We start from the raw sequence: 22,102 nt of genomic DNA, 5'->3' as shown, positions 1-22,102 counted from the left end.
GGACCCAGGGGCCCACGTGCACCGCACACACTGCATCCATTATAGATACGCCACTGGCTTCAAGGCCTTTATATTAGGTTGATCTACAGCAGTGGTTCTCAACCTGGGGTTCTAGTACTTTCAGTGGTGCTCACTGACGCTCAGGCAAAGGCGTCACTGGGACTGGTAACACCTGGTGCGCACTCTGTATCCCCCCCACCCCTGCATCCGAAAAGGGAGCATGGTCTTGTAGGGAATTCCAATGACATCACTCGGAGGTGTGCCTGCACTGTCTGCTCCTCTGTGACAGAAGCAGGGGAATGTCACTGTGAGTGAGCCAGTATTTTGATGTCACCCCCTCCGAGGGTGACAACCGAGTATGGCCCATACTCCTCTAGTGATGCAACTGCATCCAGGTGATAATTAGACAAATTGGGAAATCAGGCCTAGATTTATCAAGCCTTGAAGAGTGATAAATTGCAGTGATAAGTACCAACCAATCAGCTCCTAACGGTCATGTTACAGGCTATAACATGTCAGTTAGAAGCTGATCGGTTGGCACTTTAGCATCGTGCAATTTATCACTCTCCAAGGCTTGATAAATCTGGGCCTCAGTGTCCTAGGGCTCTCTAGACCCATGCACCATGGACTCTCCCTGTAATAGAGAGCAACTGTGGACTATATATTTTTATTTTTTTTGGCAATTTTAATGTTTTTTTTTCTTTTTTCTAAAGAATATGTGCAATTCATTCTATTTTTGTCCCAATTTTTTTCTAAATCTAGTTTATAGCTTTTACATACAGCGGCGCCTAAACATTTTCTCTAATAGCAATTCTACTCAGTACAAATGTATTGCTTTGCAAAAGTTTGCGGTACAGATAATAAAAAGGGAGTAATGTTTGAGAAACACTGGTCTACAACAAATTATTTCCAAGAAAATACAGAAGCAATTTATTACTTTAAATTGGCCGCGGGTAGGTGGTGTAACTTAGACGGTCTACAGCTGTTGAAGTATTACAATTGTTTGTGAGATCCATAAACTTAAAGGATAACTCCACCCAGAGCGATTAAAAAAGTTGTTAAAAAAACCAAAAAAACAAAATTTACTTATTTACCTGGATGAACTATTTAATGGGTTCATGTAATCTCACCTTTCAGTTAACAAGGCTGAGTAAGTGGTGATAACACAACGGACCTGGCGACCAGTCAGAGGAGAGCAGGCACATTACACATACAGCTACTGTATGCAGGACATGTTTTCACATAACTCCTTGCACTACACTCAGAGTACATGTTTATGTTTCGGGTGAAGTTCTTTAACACGGCTTATCTCACGTAATATATTTGTTTGTACATGAAGCCAGTTCTAAGAGGTATTAATAACAGCAGGCATGCTCGCTAACGCAGTCACAGAAAGATGTCAATACTGTAATGCATGAGGATCCGGTCTGTAGGTAGACCACTATTTGTCGATATGCGTTTTTCAATTTTTATTTTTTTTTCAAAAACGTTTTCATACTTTACGATCCACGTGGACTACAATAGGGAACGGTAACCTGTGCCGAGCGCAGCGAGGCACCTTGCCTGAAACATGGCGAGCCATGCGAGGGGACACGGTGCACAAATTGTGGTTCCCGGTTACTGTACTGAGAAAATGACACCAAAAGAAAAGTAAAAAAAAAACTCATGTCGACCTAGGGTCCCTGTCGACCTTACTGTCGCTCAATAGTGGTCGACCGAAGTCTAATCTACCTAACATACCACACCCGTATGCATGTATAATCTCTTCCATAACGGGAATTATACCGTATATTGAGCATAAAAGTTAGTGTTACATATGTGCCTTGTGTTCATTTTCAGGTTGGTAGCAGGAGACCGGCGTTCACCATACCGATCCCGGCCACTAGAATGGCGGGGGTGAGCGCAACAGTGCCCCTTATGTGACGCCACAGGTTCTGTTCCCACTCTACGGGTGTTTTAGACACCCATGAGTGGGAACAGTCCCTGTTAGTCGGCATGCCGACTTTCGGGCTGGACAGAGTTCTGGATTCCGGCGTTGGTACAGTGACGGGCAGGATCCTGACTGCCGGTCACATGACCATATCCCTCTTTTTCTGTTATGTGATGTATACACTTGTGACTATCCATGGCTGCCCAAAGGGAGCAGGATCTGTGGGAAGCAACATTCCCTTACCTCCCAACCACTTAATTTATGCAAGACCATTGTGATTTTAGGGGACAGTTCAGCCATCTTGATTACAATTGGGAGGCAAATTCTGTATGCCTTGCGGACCTGCTGCTTCTGGTTCCGACAGCATGGAAAGGGTGTTTTTAGGGTTAGGCATTCCAGTATTTCTAGGTTGCTGGACACCCTCCTCCAAGGGTCATGGCAAGCCCACTTTTTTGCCCTCTATCCCTATCGGTAACCTCCAAATATTGGGAAGTATGACACCTCACAGGAAATAAAATTCTTAACACAAATTTGGCCAAAAATGAGGATGTTAGTTACCCATCTAATGAACTTGACCTGGACATAGTGGATGGGCCCACATATTTGGCCAAATGTGTGCCAAGAACGTCACTTGTGCTCCATGTTAATTGTAAGAGTTTATCAAAATTATTTTGGTTATCAGTATTCTTAGGGCATAGAGTGCACACCTGCAATTTACTTTTTCCTGTGTGGCAGAATCCTCCACATACCAGCACAACTTATGCTTACAAAAATGTGTGTAGTCCAACTCACCCCTTTTTCCTAAGTATGATACCTACCTACAATTTGCAGTATTAATGGAGAAATATGAAGCTTGATTTGGAAAAACAGTTTTCATTCTAATCAATTTTTCAGTTTGCAGCATTGATTGTATTTATACTGTCTGGAAACACAAAAGCTATCCATATTCCCCCTCACAGTGTTATGCACAAGGTATTTGTCAGTATTCATTTTCTGCATTTGCACTTTTTCGGATTTGGAACTATACAAATTATGGCAATTTCACTATATCCTGTAAAATGAATTCAGTTCAACTATTTTAATTGGCCCCCCCAAAAAGTGAAAAAAAATTAAAGTCTCTTTATTTACATTTCACAAATTCACAATAAAAAAAAGTGTAATAGTATTGTTCCAGAAAACATGAATCGCCTCAGCATGACTAATAAAATATTGCTGGGAGTTGTAGTTATACACCAGACAGTTATGTTGTTCAAAACTGCTTTAAAGGTAAATATATTCATCCTTAAAAAAAAAAAAATTATGTCCTCCGATCTTGTAACTCTTGTTTGTAAGAGTGACATGAAATATTAACGTTTATATACTGTAGCTGCAGCATATTCTGTTGCGCTTTACAAGTGGGAATAAATATTCAGATTTTGGGGCCTTTTATACACTTCAATCACTGAGCACTTTGTCACAATGTCGGTGAGATTTGGTTCTCCGCATCAGGAAATGAAAACATTCTTACAATGCCAATTTCACAGAATATTCTTAAATTCATGCACATTCAATAAAGTCTGTGTTGATTTGAGCTATTTCGTTAAATCACTTTGTAGTGCTACCGTCTGGATTCCCATTACATTTGGTGCCATGAAATATGGATGAAGGCTTCGTTCCCAAACTCTACATAGCTGTTGCAGGGACAGTTTGAAATATAAATATTCCATGAGGAATTCATCTGTAAAACTGGGAACTATTAAAAAAAAAAATAATAACCTCAGTTCTTGCTCAGTGTATATTTATAATGAAAGGAGTCAACTTATTGCAACAATACGTTATTATAACGAACAATTCAGTTTGTGGGATGTGGGTGGAGGTATGTGTAAATGGTGTGTTATATATATATATATATATATATATATATATATATATATATATATATATATATATATATATATATATATATATATATAGGCAGTGTATGGGGAAATGGTTTGGATACATTCAATAATCACCTTTAAAAGTAGATAACACAAATAGGCAACTTGCTTCAGATCATGACGCAGGGCAGAGTGTTCCAATGTGGTTGTAACGGTACATAACTGAATTAACTCCATAGTCTGCCAGACATATCTGTTCTGTGCCATCTCCTAGCCAAACAACGGCAATTACATACAAACAGGAATTTGCAAAATACAGGATGACGCACACAAATTTCCCCCCCCCCCCCCAGATTTTAATGGTTAACAAAAAAAGGCATGGTAAATGTTATCCAAAATGTTAGTACATAATCTAGAAGTATATGGAATACAGTTTATTTTCAGTTGCTTTTGAATATGATCTCGTCATTTCTTGGCATATAGCAGCCTTCAGCTTATTAATGGTTCTTAGTCAATGTTTGTAGACCTCAGCTGTCAGATGGCCCCGTTGGCTGTACAGAGACCTCTCATGAAGCTGATGAGGATGGTTTTCGGTCCAGTAACGAAAAATTCTGCTTGATAACACGGTCACACAAATGAAAGTGAGCTTCATCAGGAACTTGCAGCAATAACGCCGGAAATGACTGCCGACTGATGCGAAACTTCAGAAATGGACTACAAATGTGTATCGCCAATGAAGGCCACCATCTGGTCATACAGGTTGAGTATCCCATATCCAAATATTCCAAGATACGGAATATTCCGAAATACGGACTTTTTTGAGTGAGAGTGAGATACTGAAACCTTTGTTTTTGATGGCTCAATGTACACAAACTTTGTTTAATACACAAAGTTATTAAAAATATTGTATTAAATGACCTTCAGGCTGTGTGTATAAGGTGTATATGAAACATAAATGAATTGTGAGAATGTAGACACACTTTGTTTAATGCACAAAGTTATAGAAAATATTGGCTAAAATTACCTTCAGGCTGTGTGTATAAGGTGTATATGTAACATAAATGCATTCTGTGCTTAGATTTAGGTCCCATCACCATGATATCCCATTATGGTATGCAATTATTCCAAAATACCTCTGGTCCCAAGCATTTTGGATAAGGGATACTCAACCTGTATTATATTCAAAACCAATTGATAATGAACTGTATTCCATGCACTTTTAGACTATGTACTAACATTTTTAATCGCATTTCTTTTTTTTTAACCTTTACAATCTGGGAGGTTTTTGTTTGCCTCACCCTGTATAAACAGTAAATGGACTGTATGTATCTGATATTTCTGTACAGTAAGTGTCCGCACTGCAGATTATTTACATACATTTTATTATTGGTGCTTGTTCTTATTATACCTGAAGCAAACTCAGAACATTGGACTTTCAGGCGTGTTACAGGCAGAGATAGCGACCACAGTTTTACATGCAGCCAGCACTGGTATAAAGTGAATGGAAATATATGAGCCTTCTATTTACACTGATTGTGTAGCATTTTCAATAGTTCGCCTCTCTTTCCATGCGGACTACCAATGCACGCAATGCTCCTTCTTCCTCCCTCAGGCAGCTCTGCGATTGGCTCTGCTTTGTTTGCCATTCAGGGCACGAGTAAAAGTCTGAGGACTTATAGGTTTCTTTCCCAGACTAAAGGCACGTTACAAAGTAGTCATAACATTCTGCATAGCATTAAAGATCAGCTCTGTCAGTTAATCCAAAAGAAATATAAAACTCGTTTTTTGTTTGTTTTTTAAACTCAAATTCTTGATGACAGCAAAGCAAAAAACAAAATCAGCTTGAGAAAAAAAAATACTGTAAAGTCATAAATTTATCCTAGAATTCTAAATACAAAATAAATTTTTTTGGAGATGCCAAAATGAAAAGGATTGTTAGAAAACAAATGAGTAAACGTTAAGTTTCAAGGGATTACCTATGGTCCGGTAGTTATGAATGTGTATATACATTAATAGTAATAGTCACCAAAGGCTTTTCGAGTTGATTGAAGGACGCACCGCGTTACCGGCTGACACAGTAATTTGTTACTTATTGCAACTGCTTGAAATGTTACTGTAGTTTGTTTTGGTAGCTGCACCCATAACCCTGTGCTGCACCCCTGAACTGCAGGACAGTATTGAGTTCTTCAGCTACAAAAAAGTCTCTTCTTCTTCGTTTAACCTTCTTCTTTCATTAATATTCACAACCTTAAAGTATTCCCGAGTCTTCAAGAAATCCTCAGGGAAGGCAGAAACCGTGCCGGCCGTGTAAACACCGCTGACTTTGTTGGGCGGCAGGGGAGTGGTAAAACTCATCATATAACAGTGCATCAACAACAGGAATCCCATATCTGCCCCACTCACTGCGTGCTGGGTGTGTAGTCCAGTTTATACCACTGTTAAGCCGTGATACTTGAATGAAGGAAAGAAAATGGGTGTTAGATGGTTGCATGCATAATAATTCATGTATTTATTTAAAACTTTAGCTAGGGAGATCGTGTTTTGTAACACCCCTTTCAGACATATGGATGAAAGCACTTGCAAGTGCCGCAGCAGCCATACTACCTTATGTTAATGAGGTATTGTCGCACCTCCCACAATCATCATCGTTAGTATTGGCACTACATCCTGTCCAATGCTGGAGACAATAGATATACAAGCCTCAATCCATCCCCGTAGTCTGACTACATGCCCCCTGCCCTCACACAGATCTTTTCCGTATATTTGGGCAGTACGGATGGTGTAATGGTTAGCATTACTGCCTCACATCACTGAGGTCATGGGTTTGATTCCCACCATGGCCCTAACTGTGTGGAGTTTGTATATTCTCCCCGTACTTGCGTGTGTTTCCTCCGGATACTCTGGTTTCCTCCCACAATCCCAAAATATACTGGTAGGTTAATTGGCTCCCAACAAAATTAACCCTAGTGTGAATGTGTGTACATGTGATAGGGAATATAAATTGAGGCAGGGACTGATGTGAATGGCCAAATATTCTCTGTAAAGCACTGCGGAATATGTGTGCGCTATATAAATAACTGGTTATAAATAAATATATTTGCAAAGTAGCCATCCAGTTGCTCCCATATCATGGAGAGAGAGAGCCGGGCAGGCACGGGACAAACCAGCCACTCCCGTATCCTTCATCAAGTTGCGTCTGCATCGTGTGGCAGATGCGCAGTCTGGGGATAATCGCAGGAAGTGGCCGGAGCTATGCCTGGCTCTGCATCAGGTCCATAATAGTGTGGACAATACTAGAGTTTGTACATTAAGCAGGACGCTCAGCTATGTTAAAGAATGCTACACCTTACATTATAAGGCTGTGGCCCAAATGTATCAAGCCTTAAAAAGTGATTAAGTGGAGAGCGATAAAGAACCAACCAATCAGCTCTGAACTGTCATTTTTCAAAGATCCTGTAAAAGGGCAGTTAGGAAGCTGATTGGCTGCTACTTTATCACTCTCTACGACTTAATACATTTGGGCCAGGGTTTTAAGTGACTCACAATAACATATCAAACCTATGGAGTGGAGAAGTTGGCCATCACAGCCAGTCAGCTGCCTATCATTTTATAGAATGAACAGGGTGGCCCAAAAGTAGGTAGAAGTATGTTTAGATTATTATTATATATTTATATTACACTACCTAGTGCAGCGGTGGCCATCCCGCAGCTCTTTCATCCACCGCATGCGGCTCGAGTCGATCCGCTCCTGGCCACCGCTGTCCGACAGTGCACACACACACACACACTCACACAGCCGGGCCGTGCGCACAGACTTCTAAGGTCTCCAGCGGCGGTGTCTATCTTAAATTCGGCGCTGGCCCGTGAGCCAGAGTTCGCGGACCGGCAGCTGAGGCTCCTGACTGGCTGCCGGACCGCGGGCTCCGATTGGCTCACGGCCCGGCGCCGAATTGAAGATCGACACTGCCGACGGAGGGATAGGAGAGGTGCACGCTGCGCTCTTCTCACCTCACAGCAGCGTGGTGAGCAGCACTTGGGGAGAAGGGGGAGGGCACACTGTGGGGACATGTGTTTCTGCACTGGGGGCATATCTGGTAAACTGTGTGGGGGCATGTGTATCTGCACTGCGGGCATATCTGGCACTGTGGGGGCATGTGTACCTGGCACCGGGGGCATATGTGTATTTGGCACCGTGGGGACATGTGTATTTGGCACTGTGGGGCATATATGTATCTGGCACTGTGGGGGGCACCCATTTTTTGGCATTTTTATATGTATGTGGCACTACTGGGGAATTATATGTATGTGGCACTGTACAATATGACTAAAAACGGGGTTATGACACAAGGTCATACTCCTACAAACATCATACCGAAAGGTGTGCGCACAAAAAATGGGGCGTGGCTTTGTGACAACTAGGCCACGCCCCCATTTTTGTGCACGCACCTTAACTGCAGATCTTTTCTGGCTCTTTGCCTCTGACAGGTTGGCCACCCCTGACAATAATAATGAAAGATCATTACTAGATACCTACATTTGAGCCACCCTGTACTTGATAAATACTGTAGCCAGAAGCTGATTTACTCTTGGTTTGATACATTTCCCCCACTGTATGTCGCTTAGTTTCAGCATTACGTATTGTATTCACTTACAAGAGTGACTTCTAGCTAAACAGAACACACAGCTTTATGTTCTGCTCTTTGAGTAAATGATCCCTCTGATTTTATCAGCACAAATACGGATTACATTATCACTAGCTGGGTGGCACAGAGAAGGTGAGATCAGACAGTGCTGTAATAGTTTGTGGCGCCTGTAACGTGCTCTTCTTGTCAGGAGTTATAAGACAGCCACGGAGCGTGGGGAAAGGACAACGATTTTATGTGGATCAGGCTCATGATTATTGTCGGGTCGACCCAGGTCAGCTCCAAAAAAAAATAACCCGGGTTGATTTACAATGCAATCCTACCCGGGTTTCGACCAGGGTTGAACACAGGTAGAAAATGTGTGTACAGGGGCAGGGTAAATGAGTAACCCGGATCAGACCCGTTTACAGCAATAGAAGAGCCCCCAACCTCCCAACCGCAGCATTCTGCGGCCGGATCGGAGGTTGTGGGGCACGGCGCAAGCAGCCTAAGAGCTGGCCTTAACGACACTGCAGTATAAACGGTACAGACCCGGGATATTCCCAGGTTGGCACCGCAGTGTAAACGGGGTAAGTCCCGAGTGCAGGATGTTGGTGTAAAAGGGGTATTAGGGTTTTGCTGTTGCTGCTGTAGCCTTCTCAAGAATCACAACAAATTCTAGGCCATACTATTTTCTTTAGAACCAGCTCAGAGGCATGTATCCTTTGTGATATATGAAGACAGCTGTAGATCCTCACTTACTCCACTAGGTGGCAGCAAATATTTGAAACTACATATTATAAAAGCAAAATGTGATCATAGCAAAGTAAAAATATTATATAGGTATTCCCTCACAATGACGGGACTCCCAGCAGCGGGGGTACCCAGTTATATGCATGGGGGCACACTCATCAATCTGAGGCTTTTAAGATGGAAAGGTCAGAAGAGGTCTAGTCATAAATAAATGTTAATAATCTATTCTTATCAGTACTTCTTATCCCTGCCTTGATGAAAACACTTATAAATTGTACCACGAGGTTGTTCCTTGTAAAACACACATTAGTTTATCATGTAATGTATTATAATTAGCTCTGGGATACAATAATACAAGCTATACTGCAGGCGTCATCTGAGGTCTGTTGTTTCTAGCCTATTAGGCAAACATACAGAGCTGATATAACTGCAATCTATTATGATAACCTATCAACCATTTCCTTATTAGTATAATAATATAAAAGTAAAGAGAAAGTTCAGTCTCTATATTAAGAATATATGACTCATCTGTAGCAATAATTAGCAACATTCATTTAAATGAATTGTATATGCACTAAACTATTTGTTCTCGCTATTAAAACACTGATAGTCTAATTACAGTGGAAGTTTGGATTTTTCAGCTGTCAGACCCACAATCCTTGCTAGCAGCATTCAGTCAGCTGTTCATTAGGCAGAACACACGTAAAGTTTATTCAAATGCATTTATCGTCTCCAAAGACTAGAGGCAGCCATTTTGTCACCTTAAACAATATTCACAAGAATACAGCCTACTGATTCGCTAAAAAGAAGGGATACCACTGTACGCTTCAGTTGCGCCAATAGAACCTATCAAACAGAAAGGTTGCATGCACCCTCAGTAGTATGGCTTCAGATTCTGCCCATCAGATGGCTGCCATCACTAAACTTTACATTTTGACCTGTTCTTGAATGTTGATGTGTACAGGATACTGGAAACGGAATACATAAGAATAAGTCACATGACCGACAGCGGCATCCCAACCCTGGAAGATGCCGACATTGGCGTCTGGGGGGAGATGGTTAGGCACTAGAGGGGGTGGTTAGCCCTAGCACTACCCCGCGAAGATTAGGGGTACCCCCCCTCCCGTAACCCTAACCTTCGGGGGTAGCGGCTACTGTTAACCACCCCCTCTAGTGCCTAACCCAGATACTCACATTCGGGATGTCGGCGGTCGGTGATGCGGCGCCGCTCTCCTGAGTGGTGTCGGGATTCCGACATTGGTCACATGACCACCGGCATCCCAACAGCTGCGATGCTGAACACATCGCACCAGAATCTCATTGTATCTCATTGAGGTGGGTATTTAGCAAAGCTAAAGAGTTAAAATTGTGAGAGATAAAGTACTAGCCAATCAGCTTCTACATTACATGTTAAGGGCTGCGTTTGAAAATTGACCTTTAGGAGCTGATTGGTTGGTAATTTATCGCTCACAATTTTATCTCTCGCCAAGCTTTGATAAATACCCCCCTGACGGTGTTACACAGGAAACGTGTAATTAAGAGATGTCTGCACCTATTTCCTCTTAAAGCACTCTAGATATGCTATTCCAATTAGGACCACTGCTATTTTATTGGTTTTATTTATTGCAGTGAAAAGATACAGTAGGCAATAAAGAAAACTTAATTTCTGAAATAATCTCAAACGTAACTTTACTGGGCGACAGTAAACCTTCTATATTACTGAAATGTGTTTCTGCAGTTCATGTAGAAATCTGATAGCCAAGTATAAGAGTACAGTAGAGCCTCCGCCAAGTCTGCAAGGGAACCATTTAAATGAAAGCTTGGCTCCGAATATTTGTTGTTTCTTTAGCAAAGTATCTTTAGGAGCCGGTAATTACTTTCTAAACAAACAGAATCAAAACTGTAATTAACAAAAGTATAGCTGTTTAAACACTAACTCACATACTGTAATTTCTGCTTAATACCGATGGAGAGCTACACAGGACGTTGCATCTCTGACAGCTGGGTGGAGATACAGCGAACGATTAAGTCATCTGCGATATGCTGGAAGCGTTAAATTGATGGAAAACAATTATGGGATACGGAACGTGATCCAATTACAAGATCTGATCAATATGGATCACAAAATGCCGGAGGCCTACCTCACTACAGGTCATTAGAATTAATCGCTCAATTAATCATTTTAAAAGATTTATAGAATCAAACCCGATGTTTAATGTGTCAAAATTATTCCCATGAAGGCTTTCTAGAAGGGTGGGTCGTATTTATCCTATTAATTGATGATGACACTACATTATTTTAAAATGACAATTTATACAGGCCATATACTGTAATGCATTACAGGTTGAGTATCCGATATCCAAATATTGCGAAATACGGAATATTCCGAAATACGGACTTTTTTGAGTGAGATAGTGAAACCTTTGTTTTTTGATGGCTCAATGTACACAAACTTTGTTAATACACAAAGTTATTAAAAATATTGTATTAAATGACCTTCAGGCTGTGTGTATAAGGTGTATATGAAACAAATGAATTGTGTGAATGTAGACACTTTGTTTAATGCACAAAGTTATAAAAAATATTGGCTAAAATGACCTTCAGGCTGTGTGTATAAGGTGTATGTGACATAAATGCATTCTGTGCTTAGATTTAGGTCCCATCACCATGATATCTCATTATGGTATGCAATTATTCCAAAATACGGAAAAATCCCATATCCAAAATACCTCTGGTCCCAAGCATTTTGGATAAGGGATACTCAACCTGTACTTGTCAAATTTGATCTACTGGTGTCAACAGGCTTTCTATAACCCTGTCTCATTAAAGACGACCAAGTCACACTTTTAATAGACATCTCTCAACCTCTCCTCATCTTAGCTAGGGTATAATAAGAAGTGTTTGTGGTTTCTTCTTCTTCTTTGCTGTAAAATCACTGCACTAATTCTGGATGCCAGGTATGATGAAAGAATGGTCATCAAGATAGGGGGAAGCGGTGAGGGGACTGGAGGCTAGATATGGCATACATATGAATTGTTATACCGCGCACATTTATGTGCAAAAGCTTGGCAGGTGAGTAGATAGCAGTCCATTTGCCTTCCAAGTGTCTTGGGCAACCTTAAGACAGGCAGACACGTTCTTCACAAATCTCACAAAGCTTCCCTCCTTTGGACCCTTCCATACTCATCCTTACGGTGGACTCATGAACAGACATCAGGAGACTGTAGTGTAGATACTAACCATCAGATTCTCATGATCTCAATGCTTAAAGCCTTATCCTTGGGTGTGATTGGTTGGACAACACAGTTGATGAATTCATTGTGTATTTCAATAGACTCTCCTGCCTTATGAGGGAGGAATACTGGGATCCACAAACCTGTGTTGTAAAAAGCTAAAATGGGGTACAAGATGGGTGCTTACTTCTCCAGGCCTCTCTGCTTTGGATGTTCGGTCTCCAGTGATTGCCATCCACAAATAGTAGAGTTGAACTTTGTCCCTTTGCTGTACTATATGTTCCATGGTCCATCTCTTGCAAATGTTTTACAGCTAATCAATAACTCTGGCACACATTACGGAACTCTGTATTAGTTTCATTTAACTCTTGTTGTTAATTATAAAGAGAAGAGAGATGGGAGAACTCAAAGTTCACAAATGAGTTTGGTTGTGTTCTTTAGGTATTTGTAGTACAAATCTCATTGGTCTGAGTTTATTCCCGTAAACCTCACCAAACAGTCAGATTTATTTAGTCCGCTCCTTATGGGGATTGGGCAGCAAGTACACTGGTCCCCCAAAATGTGCTCAAATTACAATTTAACATCCATGTGAATGAGGGGTGAGAGCCATCAGTAATGTTGACGGTGGACAGTGTAGGCTTCTAGTTAGCACTTACTATGAATTGGTCCTTTCCATGGGTTAACTTTTAAAACCCCTCTTACTGCGCCCAAGAAAATGAGAGAGAGAGAGAGCCTAGTGGCTGGCCAGGAGATACTCTAATTCAGCACATCCCATTGCCAAGGATTTCCAGCTCAGTACGGAGAAGACCCTATGCTATTTTGCTCCTGAGGGATTCCTTGCTTAGCTTCTCTTCCTTACAAGAACAGTTTAAACATTTCTGTTAGATCACCCTTGCCAATATTCTTAAATACCCCATTTAGATATTATCAAAGCCCCTCCAAAGGGCCTATGGATTCATGCGAGATTACGTAAATGTAATGATGAAAGGTGCATTGAGAGGAGATGCCAAACCAGTTCCCAAGATCTGTCTATAGCTACACAAGTAGCACATCTGAATGAGCCTATAACTCGCTGAGGAGTATGTGTCACCTGAACTGGATACAATTCGTATCTCAAATGTTTAAACAGAGAGAATCTTTATTCCTCCACCAGGTGAGCGTGTGCAATGCGATTCTGGAGGCTAGTTTGCTTGATGTCCCCATTTACCTGCATAAAGTGGTCTTTTGGATAGTCCTGATCAATGAGTAGCTCCCCACAAAGAAGCAGGTTTGGTTTGTAGAATCCATAAAAAAAAATAATCTAAATCAACGTCATTAAAGCTGCTTTCCAAATGCCCAACATAACATCTGAATCAACACCACCCTGGCACTGTACACCATCTGATGGTGGGACTCTACGGTGACACACTTTGCCTGGTCTGCAATAATCCTCAGGGAGATCTCTTGGTTAATCATGTCTATCGTATACCAATGACTAGCTCTGTGGATATCTTCTAAGGAGCCAAGCTGGGGTACCAAGGATAGCTAGGAAGACGTGGCATGTTTATAATCACTCTATTAAAATGTTCCTATTAAAAGTAGATTATGGTAACAAGAGCCAAAAATGGTGGTTTGTTATTGTCCAGAGGTTCTTTATACTTACAAATGTCATCTTTATGAGTGGAATATTAGGCTTAACCACTTAAAAGAGCTAAATAACCAGCCAAATATTGGCTAAATGTATTCATTTAAAAAAACTAAAACAAAAAAAAAAACCTCAAAACATTTTTAATTGAAGTCCCTACATCTTTTATAAGAACCTACAGTTCCATTGAGAGAAAAGGTGTCTCACCGGTTTAAAACACAACTTAATTCAAACTAAGTGAACCTCTCTATTTGGGTAGCAGTTGATTTACCGACTGACAATACAGACGGTCATAATCCCTACAGCCATTGACCGACAGTCAAAATACCGACCTCCATTATGCTGACATGTTCAAAATGCAGTCAGAATGCTGACATTTGAAATGCCGACATGCATTTTTAAGGAATTTTTGCCCACAGACTTGTTCATACTTTACCATCCCAGTGGACCTGGAAGGGGAATATAATAGTGTGCCGAGAGCAGGGAGGCACCATGCCCGAAGCTTGCGAGCCATGCTAGGGGACACTGTACACTTAGATGGTGTCCCTGTCGACCTGTGTTGACATTCACACCAAAAACAGAAAAAACTCATGTCGGTATTTTGACATGTCGCCATTTCAAATGTCAGTATTCTATGTCGGCATAATGAATGTTGCTATTTTGACTATAGGTCAATGGCTGTTGGATTATGTCTGTCGGTAAATCGTACTGAACCTCTCTATTTCACCATGGATTTCTCTATTGAATTAAACTTGATAAAGCACTCTACCCTCAACTGAGCCCTCAACTGGGAGGAGATCAGATCACATTTCAGGACAAACTTAGGAACTAGATTTTCCAATGCCCGGAAACTCTCTGTATTTCATAGCACTGCAGTGTTTGCTCAAAACCTGTGAAACGCGTCAAAACCGCCATGTCGTCTTCATCTTACAATGTAATTTAGAAAAAAAGCTCAGAAATCATGAAGGATTGGTTAGTGTTTTTAAATCAGAGAAAAGAAATAAGGATTTTCAGACAAAATGCTGAATGAGACAAGTCTGGATTTCATCACTTTATTATTTTAAAAAAAGTACAGTAATTTCACAAGACTACGGAAAAAAAAGTACAGGTTTGAAAGCCCTTCGTGTACATTTAAAAAAAAAAAAAAATTTAACTCAAAATTCATTAGGAAAGCTATGTATAAAAATGATAGCAATAATTGTGCTCTGCCAGATCTGAAGGATATAATATATTGTAAAAAGGCAGATTACCATGGCAGGTAAATGGATCCTGCTGCACCTACTAAGTACCTTTCCAGAAAACAATTATTAAAGAAAAAAAAACAAAACAACTTTATTACAGCCACTGTTCGATATGTACTGTTTTTATTTCATTGCTACATTAAAGCAGATCCGTCACGGATAAATAAATTCATATGTACAGGTTTGCTTTGGAAATTCAGCAATCAGATATTTTTTTTTTAAAAATGACCAAGGCTTGACTTATCTCAACACTTTGATAACCATCCAAACAGTGCACAACTGGAGAAACAACTTGTAACAGGTAGATTTCAAGGTTTTTAAAAAGAAAACGGAATTATTAGGGGGAAAAAACAAAAACCACTTACACTAATTAGTTTTAGAAAAATTGCAAGATTGACACAATCTATCATACGTATAAAAATCTCAAATTCTTTTAAAGTTCATTTAAAAAGTTGACCTATTGACTAGAGACATTGTGCAGCCATTACGTGGACTGTTGTCTCATTGATGTCATGTGGACTTAGCGGAGAGAGACAGCTCTCCTAACCAATATTAGTGAAGTCCAATGTGGGCAGTAGATGTGTCTAATTTAATGATCCACTGTGTCAAAAAGAGCAGGAAAATACAGAGAGGTCATCGTCACACTCAGGAACTTCATATTTTAATTAAGGCTTGGAGCCAATTCAATGTTTTTACGAACATGGTCATTCTTCATTATTTTGTTCCTGTTTAAGAGGATGGCTCCGACAGACATTTAATCATATAAATGCGTTTAGAAAGAGATCACATTTTGAAGACTGTGCCTTCACATTTAGAGCACCTTCAGAAAGATGATTGTAGGCACGTGTGTGTTCTAAGTTACATTCCTGCATAAGGTTCTCATATGAAGAGAAACAAACCAAAAAAAAAAAAAAAAGGCACCGGGTAGGAAGATTGCGCACGCAGATCTGGAGCAGACGTGTAATGGGTCTGCACCGCTGTATACAGCGGCACAATATGATCATTGAGTAATGAAAAGAGACATCTAATTTCATTTCCACCGGCACTTCCTGGATGATGCTTGGTGGCACTAGGACAATACCCACTTAGACCACCATGACAAATTAATTTGACCCACAGCTGTCGTATCGAAACCACTTCAGCTACTTACAGATGTGTCTGTTATTGTTGCTGCAGCCACGTTAAACAGCCCTTGTAGTCGCACCTAGTTCCGAGCAAGTTTATTAAAGGCAAGTGTCTTTTAGTGCTTTTTCCCCCCCAAAAAAGTGTTATTTGCATTGCTATGTGAAACAAGACACACAAGCAGCCAAAGCCAATTAAAATACGTAATGCTACTTTACAGTGTTTTCCACTGTAACATAGCATTTCGTATACAGATACGGCTTCAGTCGCACACAGAATATAGTCATGCAGCTTATCATTTTAATCAGCGTAGTCTGCTTTTGCATCTAATTCGCATAGTAAAGCGATTAAGAGACATTTTCAGAAAAATAAGATGCCTGGTGCTGGCAGCTCTCATGTGCCACAACAAACAACATATGTAGGCTTGAACAGAAAGGACCAATCTGTACGTTGGACATGGGGCTTATTTGTTTGGTCATTTTCCCCCACACTAAATGGTCCATCCTGATACATTATAACCTGAAAACAGTAGGGGCAGAAGGGATTGGCCGTAGTGGGTCTAGTTGACCAGTGGCCCTCATTATCTGGGTGTGTCAAGTCAGCTGACTGACCAAATGGAACTGAACAAAGAGCAGACAGAGGCATGGTGCAATCTTGTTGCTTAGCCCGGTACCCAAGTACCCCAAGATGCCAGATCAGTGATAGTTGTAGAACCACGTGTGGCCAAACTGCTTGCTTATCTGACTGTTCTAGGATCAGTCCAAATGACAGGACCGCACCATGGGGGTAATTCCAAGTTGATCGCAGCAGGACATTTTTTACCAGTTGGCCAAAACCATGTGCACTGCAGGGGAGGCAGATATAACATGTGCAGAGAGTTAGATTTGGGTGGGTTATTTTGTTTCTGTGCAGGGTAAATACTGGCTGCTTTATTTTTACACTACAATTTAGATTGCAGATTGATCACACCACACCCAAATCTAACTCTCTCTGCACATGTTATATCTGGCCCCCCTGCAGTGCACATGGTTTTGCCCACCTGCTAAAAAATTTCCTGCTGCGATCAACTTGGAATTACCCCCCATGTGTGATCAGCTAGACCAGGAGGAGACACATTTACCAGTGTCCTCTACACTTTTCTAAGTCAAGCTGGATCCGCCACCGCTCAAACTAGTGTTATGCCAGGAGGTCCATTACGATTTAACACAAACTAGATTACTATTCACTAACAAATTACTAGCACAGAAACAATATAAATAAAAATGGACAAAAAATATTAAAATAATAATAATAATAATAATAACAAAAAGGCATAAACAACAGCTATCATTCCTCATTTAAATAGACTCCATTACATGCCATGCTATGGACAGAAGCTTTCCTAGAAACGAGATCACCTTTTGTACACTACGATTCATTGGAAGACAACACTTATACAGCTATACATGAATGCCTAATACTTGACTGGTACCTTCCTTAATAAATGTGAAATATGGGACACTTCTCACTTCTGCTCGTGCTGTGTACTCCTACCCCAATAAACAATCGCTTTCATGGATTTCCTAGCTAATAGAAAATAGTGCTTTCATTTGATATATGACAAAACATTGTGTAATCAGAACAGGACCTGCAGAGCAGAACGTTCTCTGTATCTGCAAAAGAAAGAATGAAGCTGACCTGTCTCTCCAGAACAGATCAGTATGTGCTACGTCCTACTGGAATGTGTAGGGGAAGGAAACAAAACCAAGAAACAAAGTCTGAAGGGAGCGGAGGTGACCGCTAAGACGTGAGGGATCATTTAAACTATTGAGCCATCCTTGTTTTGTGCTGGAATCATCACAGGTATGGCTCCCATTCTACTAAGATTTGGACCAGCTACCTTGGGCGATATGAAGTTTGGTGCAGTGCTTGGAGGACGCTCATGCTCTTCACTTGGTACATGGTTGTATCGAGACTTTGAGTAGCCATCCATATTTGACGGAGACAACGATCCCAGAGAAGAGTGGTTGCTTCCTATGTAACTGCGAGCAGTAGAATTACGGCTTGTGGGAGGAGCGACATCTTCTCTGTAAAAAAAAAAAAAAAAAAGTGTCAGTGTACTTCTTCCCCGAGCCCAAGAGTCAGTGTACTTCTTCCCCGAGCCCAAGAGTCAGTGTACGTCTTCCCTGAGCCTAAGGGGGTATATTTGCTAAAGTGTGGGTTTTAAGAAGTGGAGATGTTGCCCATAGCAACCAGATTCTGGCTATTATCGTCTAGAAGGTGCTAAATAAACGCCAGGAAGAATCGGATTGGTTGCTATGGGCAACATCTCCACTCGCACTTTACCTCTAAGAGTCAGTGTGCTCCTCCCCTGAGCCCAAGAGTCAGTGTGCTCCTCCCTCCCCTGAGCTCAAGAGTCAGTGTGCTCCTCCCTCCCCTGAGCTCAAGAGTCAGTGTGCTCCTCCCTCCCCTGAGCTCAAGAGTCAGTGTGCTCCTCCCTCCCCTGAGCTCAAGAGTCAGTGTGCTCCTCCCCTGAGCCCAAGAGTCAGTGTGCTCCTCCCCTGAGCCCAAGAGTCAGTGTGCTCCTCCCCTGAGCCCAAGAGTCAGTGTGCTCCTCCCCCTGAGCCCAAGAGTCAGTGTGCTCCTCCCCCTGAGCCCAAGAGTCAGTGTGCTCCTCCCCTGAGCCCAAGAGCCAGTGTGCTTCTCCCCTGAGCCCAAGAGCCAGTGTGCTCCTCCCCTGAGCCTAAAGCTAGGTACACACTATACAAGTTGGTTAAATTTGTGTTGTATGAATGACAGGGTTTGTTAATTTTCCAGTGTCTAGGAGCAAATGGTCGATCATTTGCTCTCATCCATTACCAGATTTTCAATCCAACCAGCCAGATTCGGCAGATTATCTGCCACATAATTGTATAGTGTGTACCTATCCTAAGAGTCAGCGGGCTCCTCCCCGGAGCCCAAGAGTCAGCGGGCTCCTCCCCGGAGCCCAAGAGTCAGCGGGCTCCTCCCCGGAGCCCAAGAGTCAGCGGGCTCCTCCCCGGAGCCCAAGAGTCAGCGGGCTCCTCCCCGGAGCCCAAGAGTCAGCGGGCTCCTCCCCGGAGCCCAAGAGTCAGCGGGCTCCTCCCCGGAGCCCAAGAGTCAGCGGGCTCCTCCCCGGAGCCCAAGAGTCAGCGGGCTCCTCCCCGGAGCCCAAGAGTCAGCGGGCTCCTCCCCGGAGCCCAAGAGTCAGCGGGCTCCTCCCCGGAGCCCAAGAGTCAGCGGGCTCCTCCCCGGAGCCCAAGAGTCAGCGGGCTCCTCCCCGGAGCCCAAGAGTCAGCGGGCTACTCACCGGAGCCTAAAGCTAGGTACATACTATACAATTATCTGGCAGATAACCTGCCAGATCTGGCTGGTTGGAATGAAAATCTGATAATGGATAAGAGCAAATTGACCATTTGCTCCCAAACACTGGAAAATAGACAAAAACTGTTGGTCATCCAAGTTGGTTACATTTGTGTTGTATGAACGACAGGTTTTGTTCATTTTCCAGTGTCTAGGAGCAAATGGTCGATCATTTGCTCTCATCCATTACCAGATTTTCATTCCAACCAGGCAGATTATCTGCCACATAATTGTATACTGTGTACCTATCTAAGCGTCAGTGGGCTCCTCCCCGGAGCCTAAGCGTCAGTGGGCTCCTCCCCGGAGCCTAAGCGTCAGTGGGCTCCTCCCCGGAGCCTAAGCGTCAGTGGGCTCCTCCCCGGAGCCTAAGCGTCAGTGGGCTCCTCCCCGGAGCCTAAGCGTCAGTGGGCTCCTCCCCGGAGCCTAAGCGTCAGTGGGCTCCTCCCCGGAGCCTAAGCGTCAGTGGGCTCCTCCCCGGAGCCTAAGCGTCAGTGGGCTCCTCCCCGGAGCCTAAGCGTCAGTGGGCTCCTCCCCGGAGCCTAAGCGTCAGTGGGCTCCTCCCCGGAGCCTAAGCGTCAGTGGGCTCCTCCCCGGAGCCTAAGCGTCAGTGGGCTCCTCCCCGGAGCCTAAGCGTCAGTGGGCTCCTCCCCGGAGCCTAAGAGTCACCCATCTAGGCATTTGAGTGATCACTTCTGTAATGTTAAGAAGCGCCTGTCATCACCACAAAGAATGTAATTTTGTGGGCTGAGGAAACATTCATCACAGCGCAGTCTATATGTTCTCTATGAATCAGAGGCAAGCATGAGGCATTATATTAGATACATGTGTTGGTGTAACACATTTTTAACACTTGGCAGAAATATCCACTATAAGATAATACACGCCTCTTGCTCCAGTGAACAGCTCTGAGTTTAAATATGACTAAATATAAATTCTAAAAATATTCTATAGAATAAAGGACACTTTGTAAAGAAATATTTGATGCAACATTTCTTTACACTGCATCAATGTGTAGAAAACATTCAGCTGCCCTTTACCAGTGCAGGATTCCGTATGTAGTTACAAGGTTAATAAATAGGTGAAGGTGCAGAGGACAACATAACACACAATGCTGTACTGCCAATGTTTTCACAATCACATCAGTCCGCCTCACTTTTTTTCTTTTTTTAGTTCCGTTTCTTTCTTGGTAAAAGAACTACAACAGTATTATTACCCCTCTGTGATCGTTAAGGTGATTTTGGAAATAGTTTTTCTCCATTGCCTTTTGATAAAACATTAACCGTTTTAAAAAGATACCTCAGCAGGAGAAATTGACTGACTGCTTTAGCATTATGGTTTTTTTAAAGCTATTTTTTATAACATACACTAACATTCTGAGATCATTACACAACATTCCCCAGGATCCAACACTGGTGATACTTCATTGATATCCCCTCCCAGTTCCCATAATGGACCGCTAAGGCCTTGGGCATATCGTGATATCAGCCCAAGAACTGGAAGCCGTTGCGTCGTCGTCACCATCCTTATTAGTAAGGTACTTTCAAAGACTTGCTTCCACTTTGAAATAGAAGCCGTGGAGGTCCTACCCTTCCTCTTTTAATCTGAATGAATGCCCCTGAAGATGGGCCGAACTGTGAAATATTGTTGTTCAGTATGGACACTTGCTTGTATTCTGTTTTGTTTATAAGTCTGTCTTCTCATCATTATTTTAGGTTTACTTGATATTTGGGAACATCTTGCCTCCCCCTCTCCTTTCTTTCCTTTTTCTGTATCCCATTTTATTTCTTTTGCATAAGTCATTAAAAATGTAATAGTGACAAAACATTTTGGTTTAAAGCCATTTAAAAAAACACCAGTGGGTAGGTGTTCTAACAATATTTAAATTCCATCTCCTAGGTGCCTGGCCGACAGAAACCAGTATGGTGGGGGCTCAATCTGACTACACCAAAGAAAAGCCGGCTGCTGCCTAATCGCATGCAAATAAATCTGCAAAAAAAAAAAAAAGCTAAAAATTTTATACAGAAAAAAACTCACCTAATTTCATGTTGTATTTCCTTTTCATACTTTTTTTCTTTCTGCTTTCTGCAGCAACAAAAGATCAACAGGCCCAGAAGTATAATGAACAGCAACGTTCCAATGATTGCACCAGCAATAATTCCAGCTGTATTTGGAGCTAGAAAAACAAAAATATAATATTACAACAAATTATCTGGGTGTAGTATTTCTTGCGGGCATTACGGTTATACTGTATGTCTGCCCCGCTGGTTAACTTTGCAACTTGGAAGCCTCCCCTACTTCAGTACTTTGCGGGGCCAGAGGTCAACTATGCAGCCTTTACTGAACACCAAGCCCTCAGAA

The 22,102-nt window shown here is 42.0% G+C and overlaps 1 protein-coding gene across 2 annotated transcripts in view; it reads right to left on the bottom strand.

The window, feature by feature from the left end:
* Positions 1-3,029: 3,029 nt before the first annotated feature.
* Positions 3,030-22,102, bottom strand: part of CXADR (CXADR Ig-like cell adhesion molecule) — a 100,302-nt gene continuing 81,229 nt past the window's right edge. Inside the window, exons 6-8 of one of the 2 annotated variants that reach the window (XM_063956359.1) lie at positions 21,779-21,917; positions 18,264-18,450; positions 3,030-6,240 (exon numbers count right to left, since the gene is read on the bottom strand). In XM_063956359.1, the coding sequence (XP_063812429.1) occupies positions 6,217-6,240; positions 18,264-18,450; positions 21,779-21,917 (350 nt within the window). In that variant the 3' untranslated portion in view covers positions 3,030-6,216. Of the gene's footprint in view, positions 6,241-15,059; positions 18,451-21,778; positions 21,918-22,102 lie in introns of those variants that run through there. The other variant, XM_063956358.1, reaches the window with a different exon arrangement.

Source organism: Pseudophryne corroboree, chromosome 2 (assembly GCF_028390025.1).
Source record: "Pseudophryne corroboree isolate aPseCor3 chromosome 2, aPseCor3.hap2, whole genome shotgun sequence".
Classification (NCBI taxonomy): Eukaryota; Metazoa; Chordata; class Amphibia; order Anura; family Myobatrachidae; genus Pseudophryne; species Pseudophryne corroboree.
The sequence above is the reverse complement of the archived record's forward strand: the minus strand, read 5'-3'. Positions and strand labels throughout refer to the sequence as shown.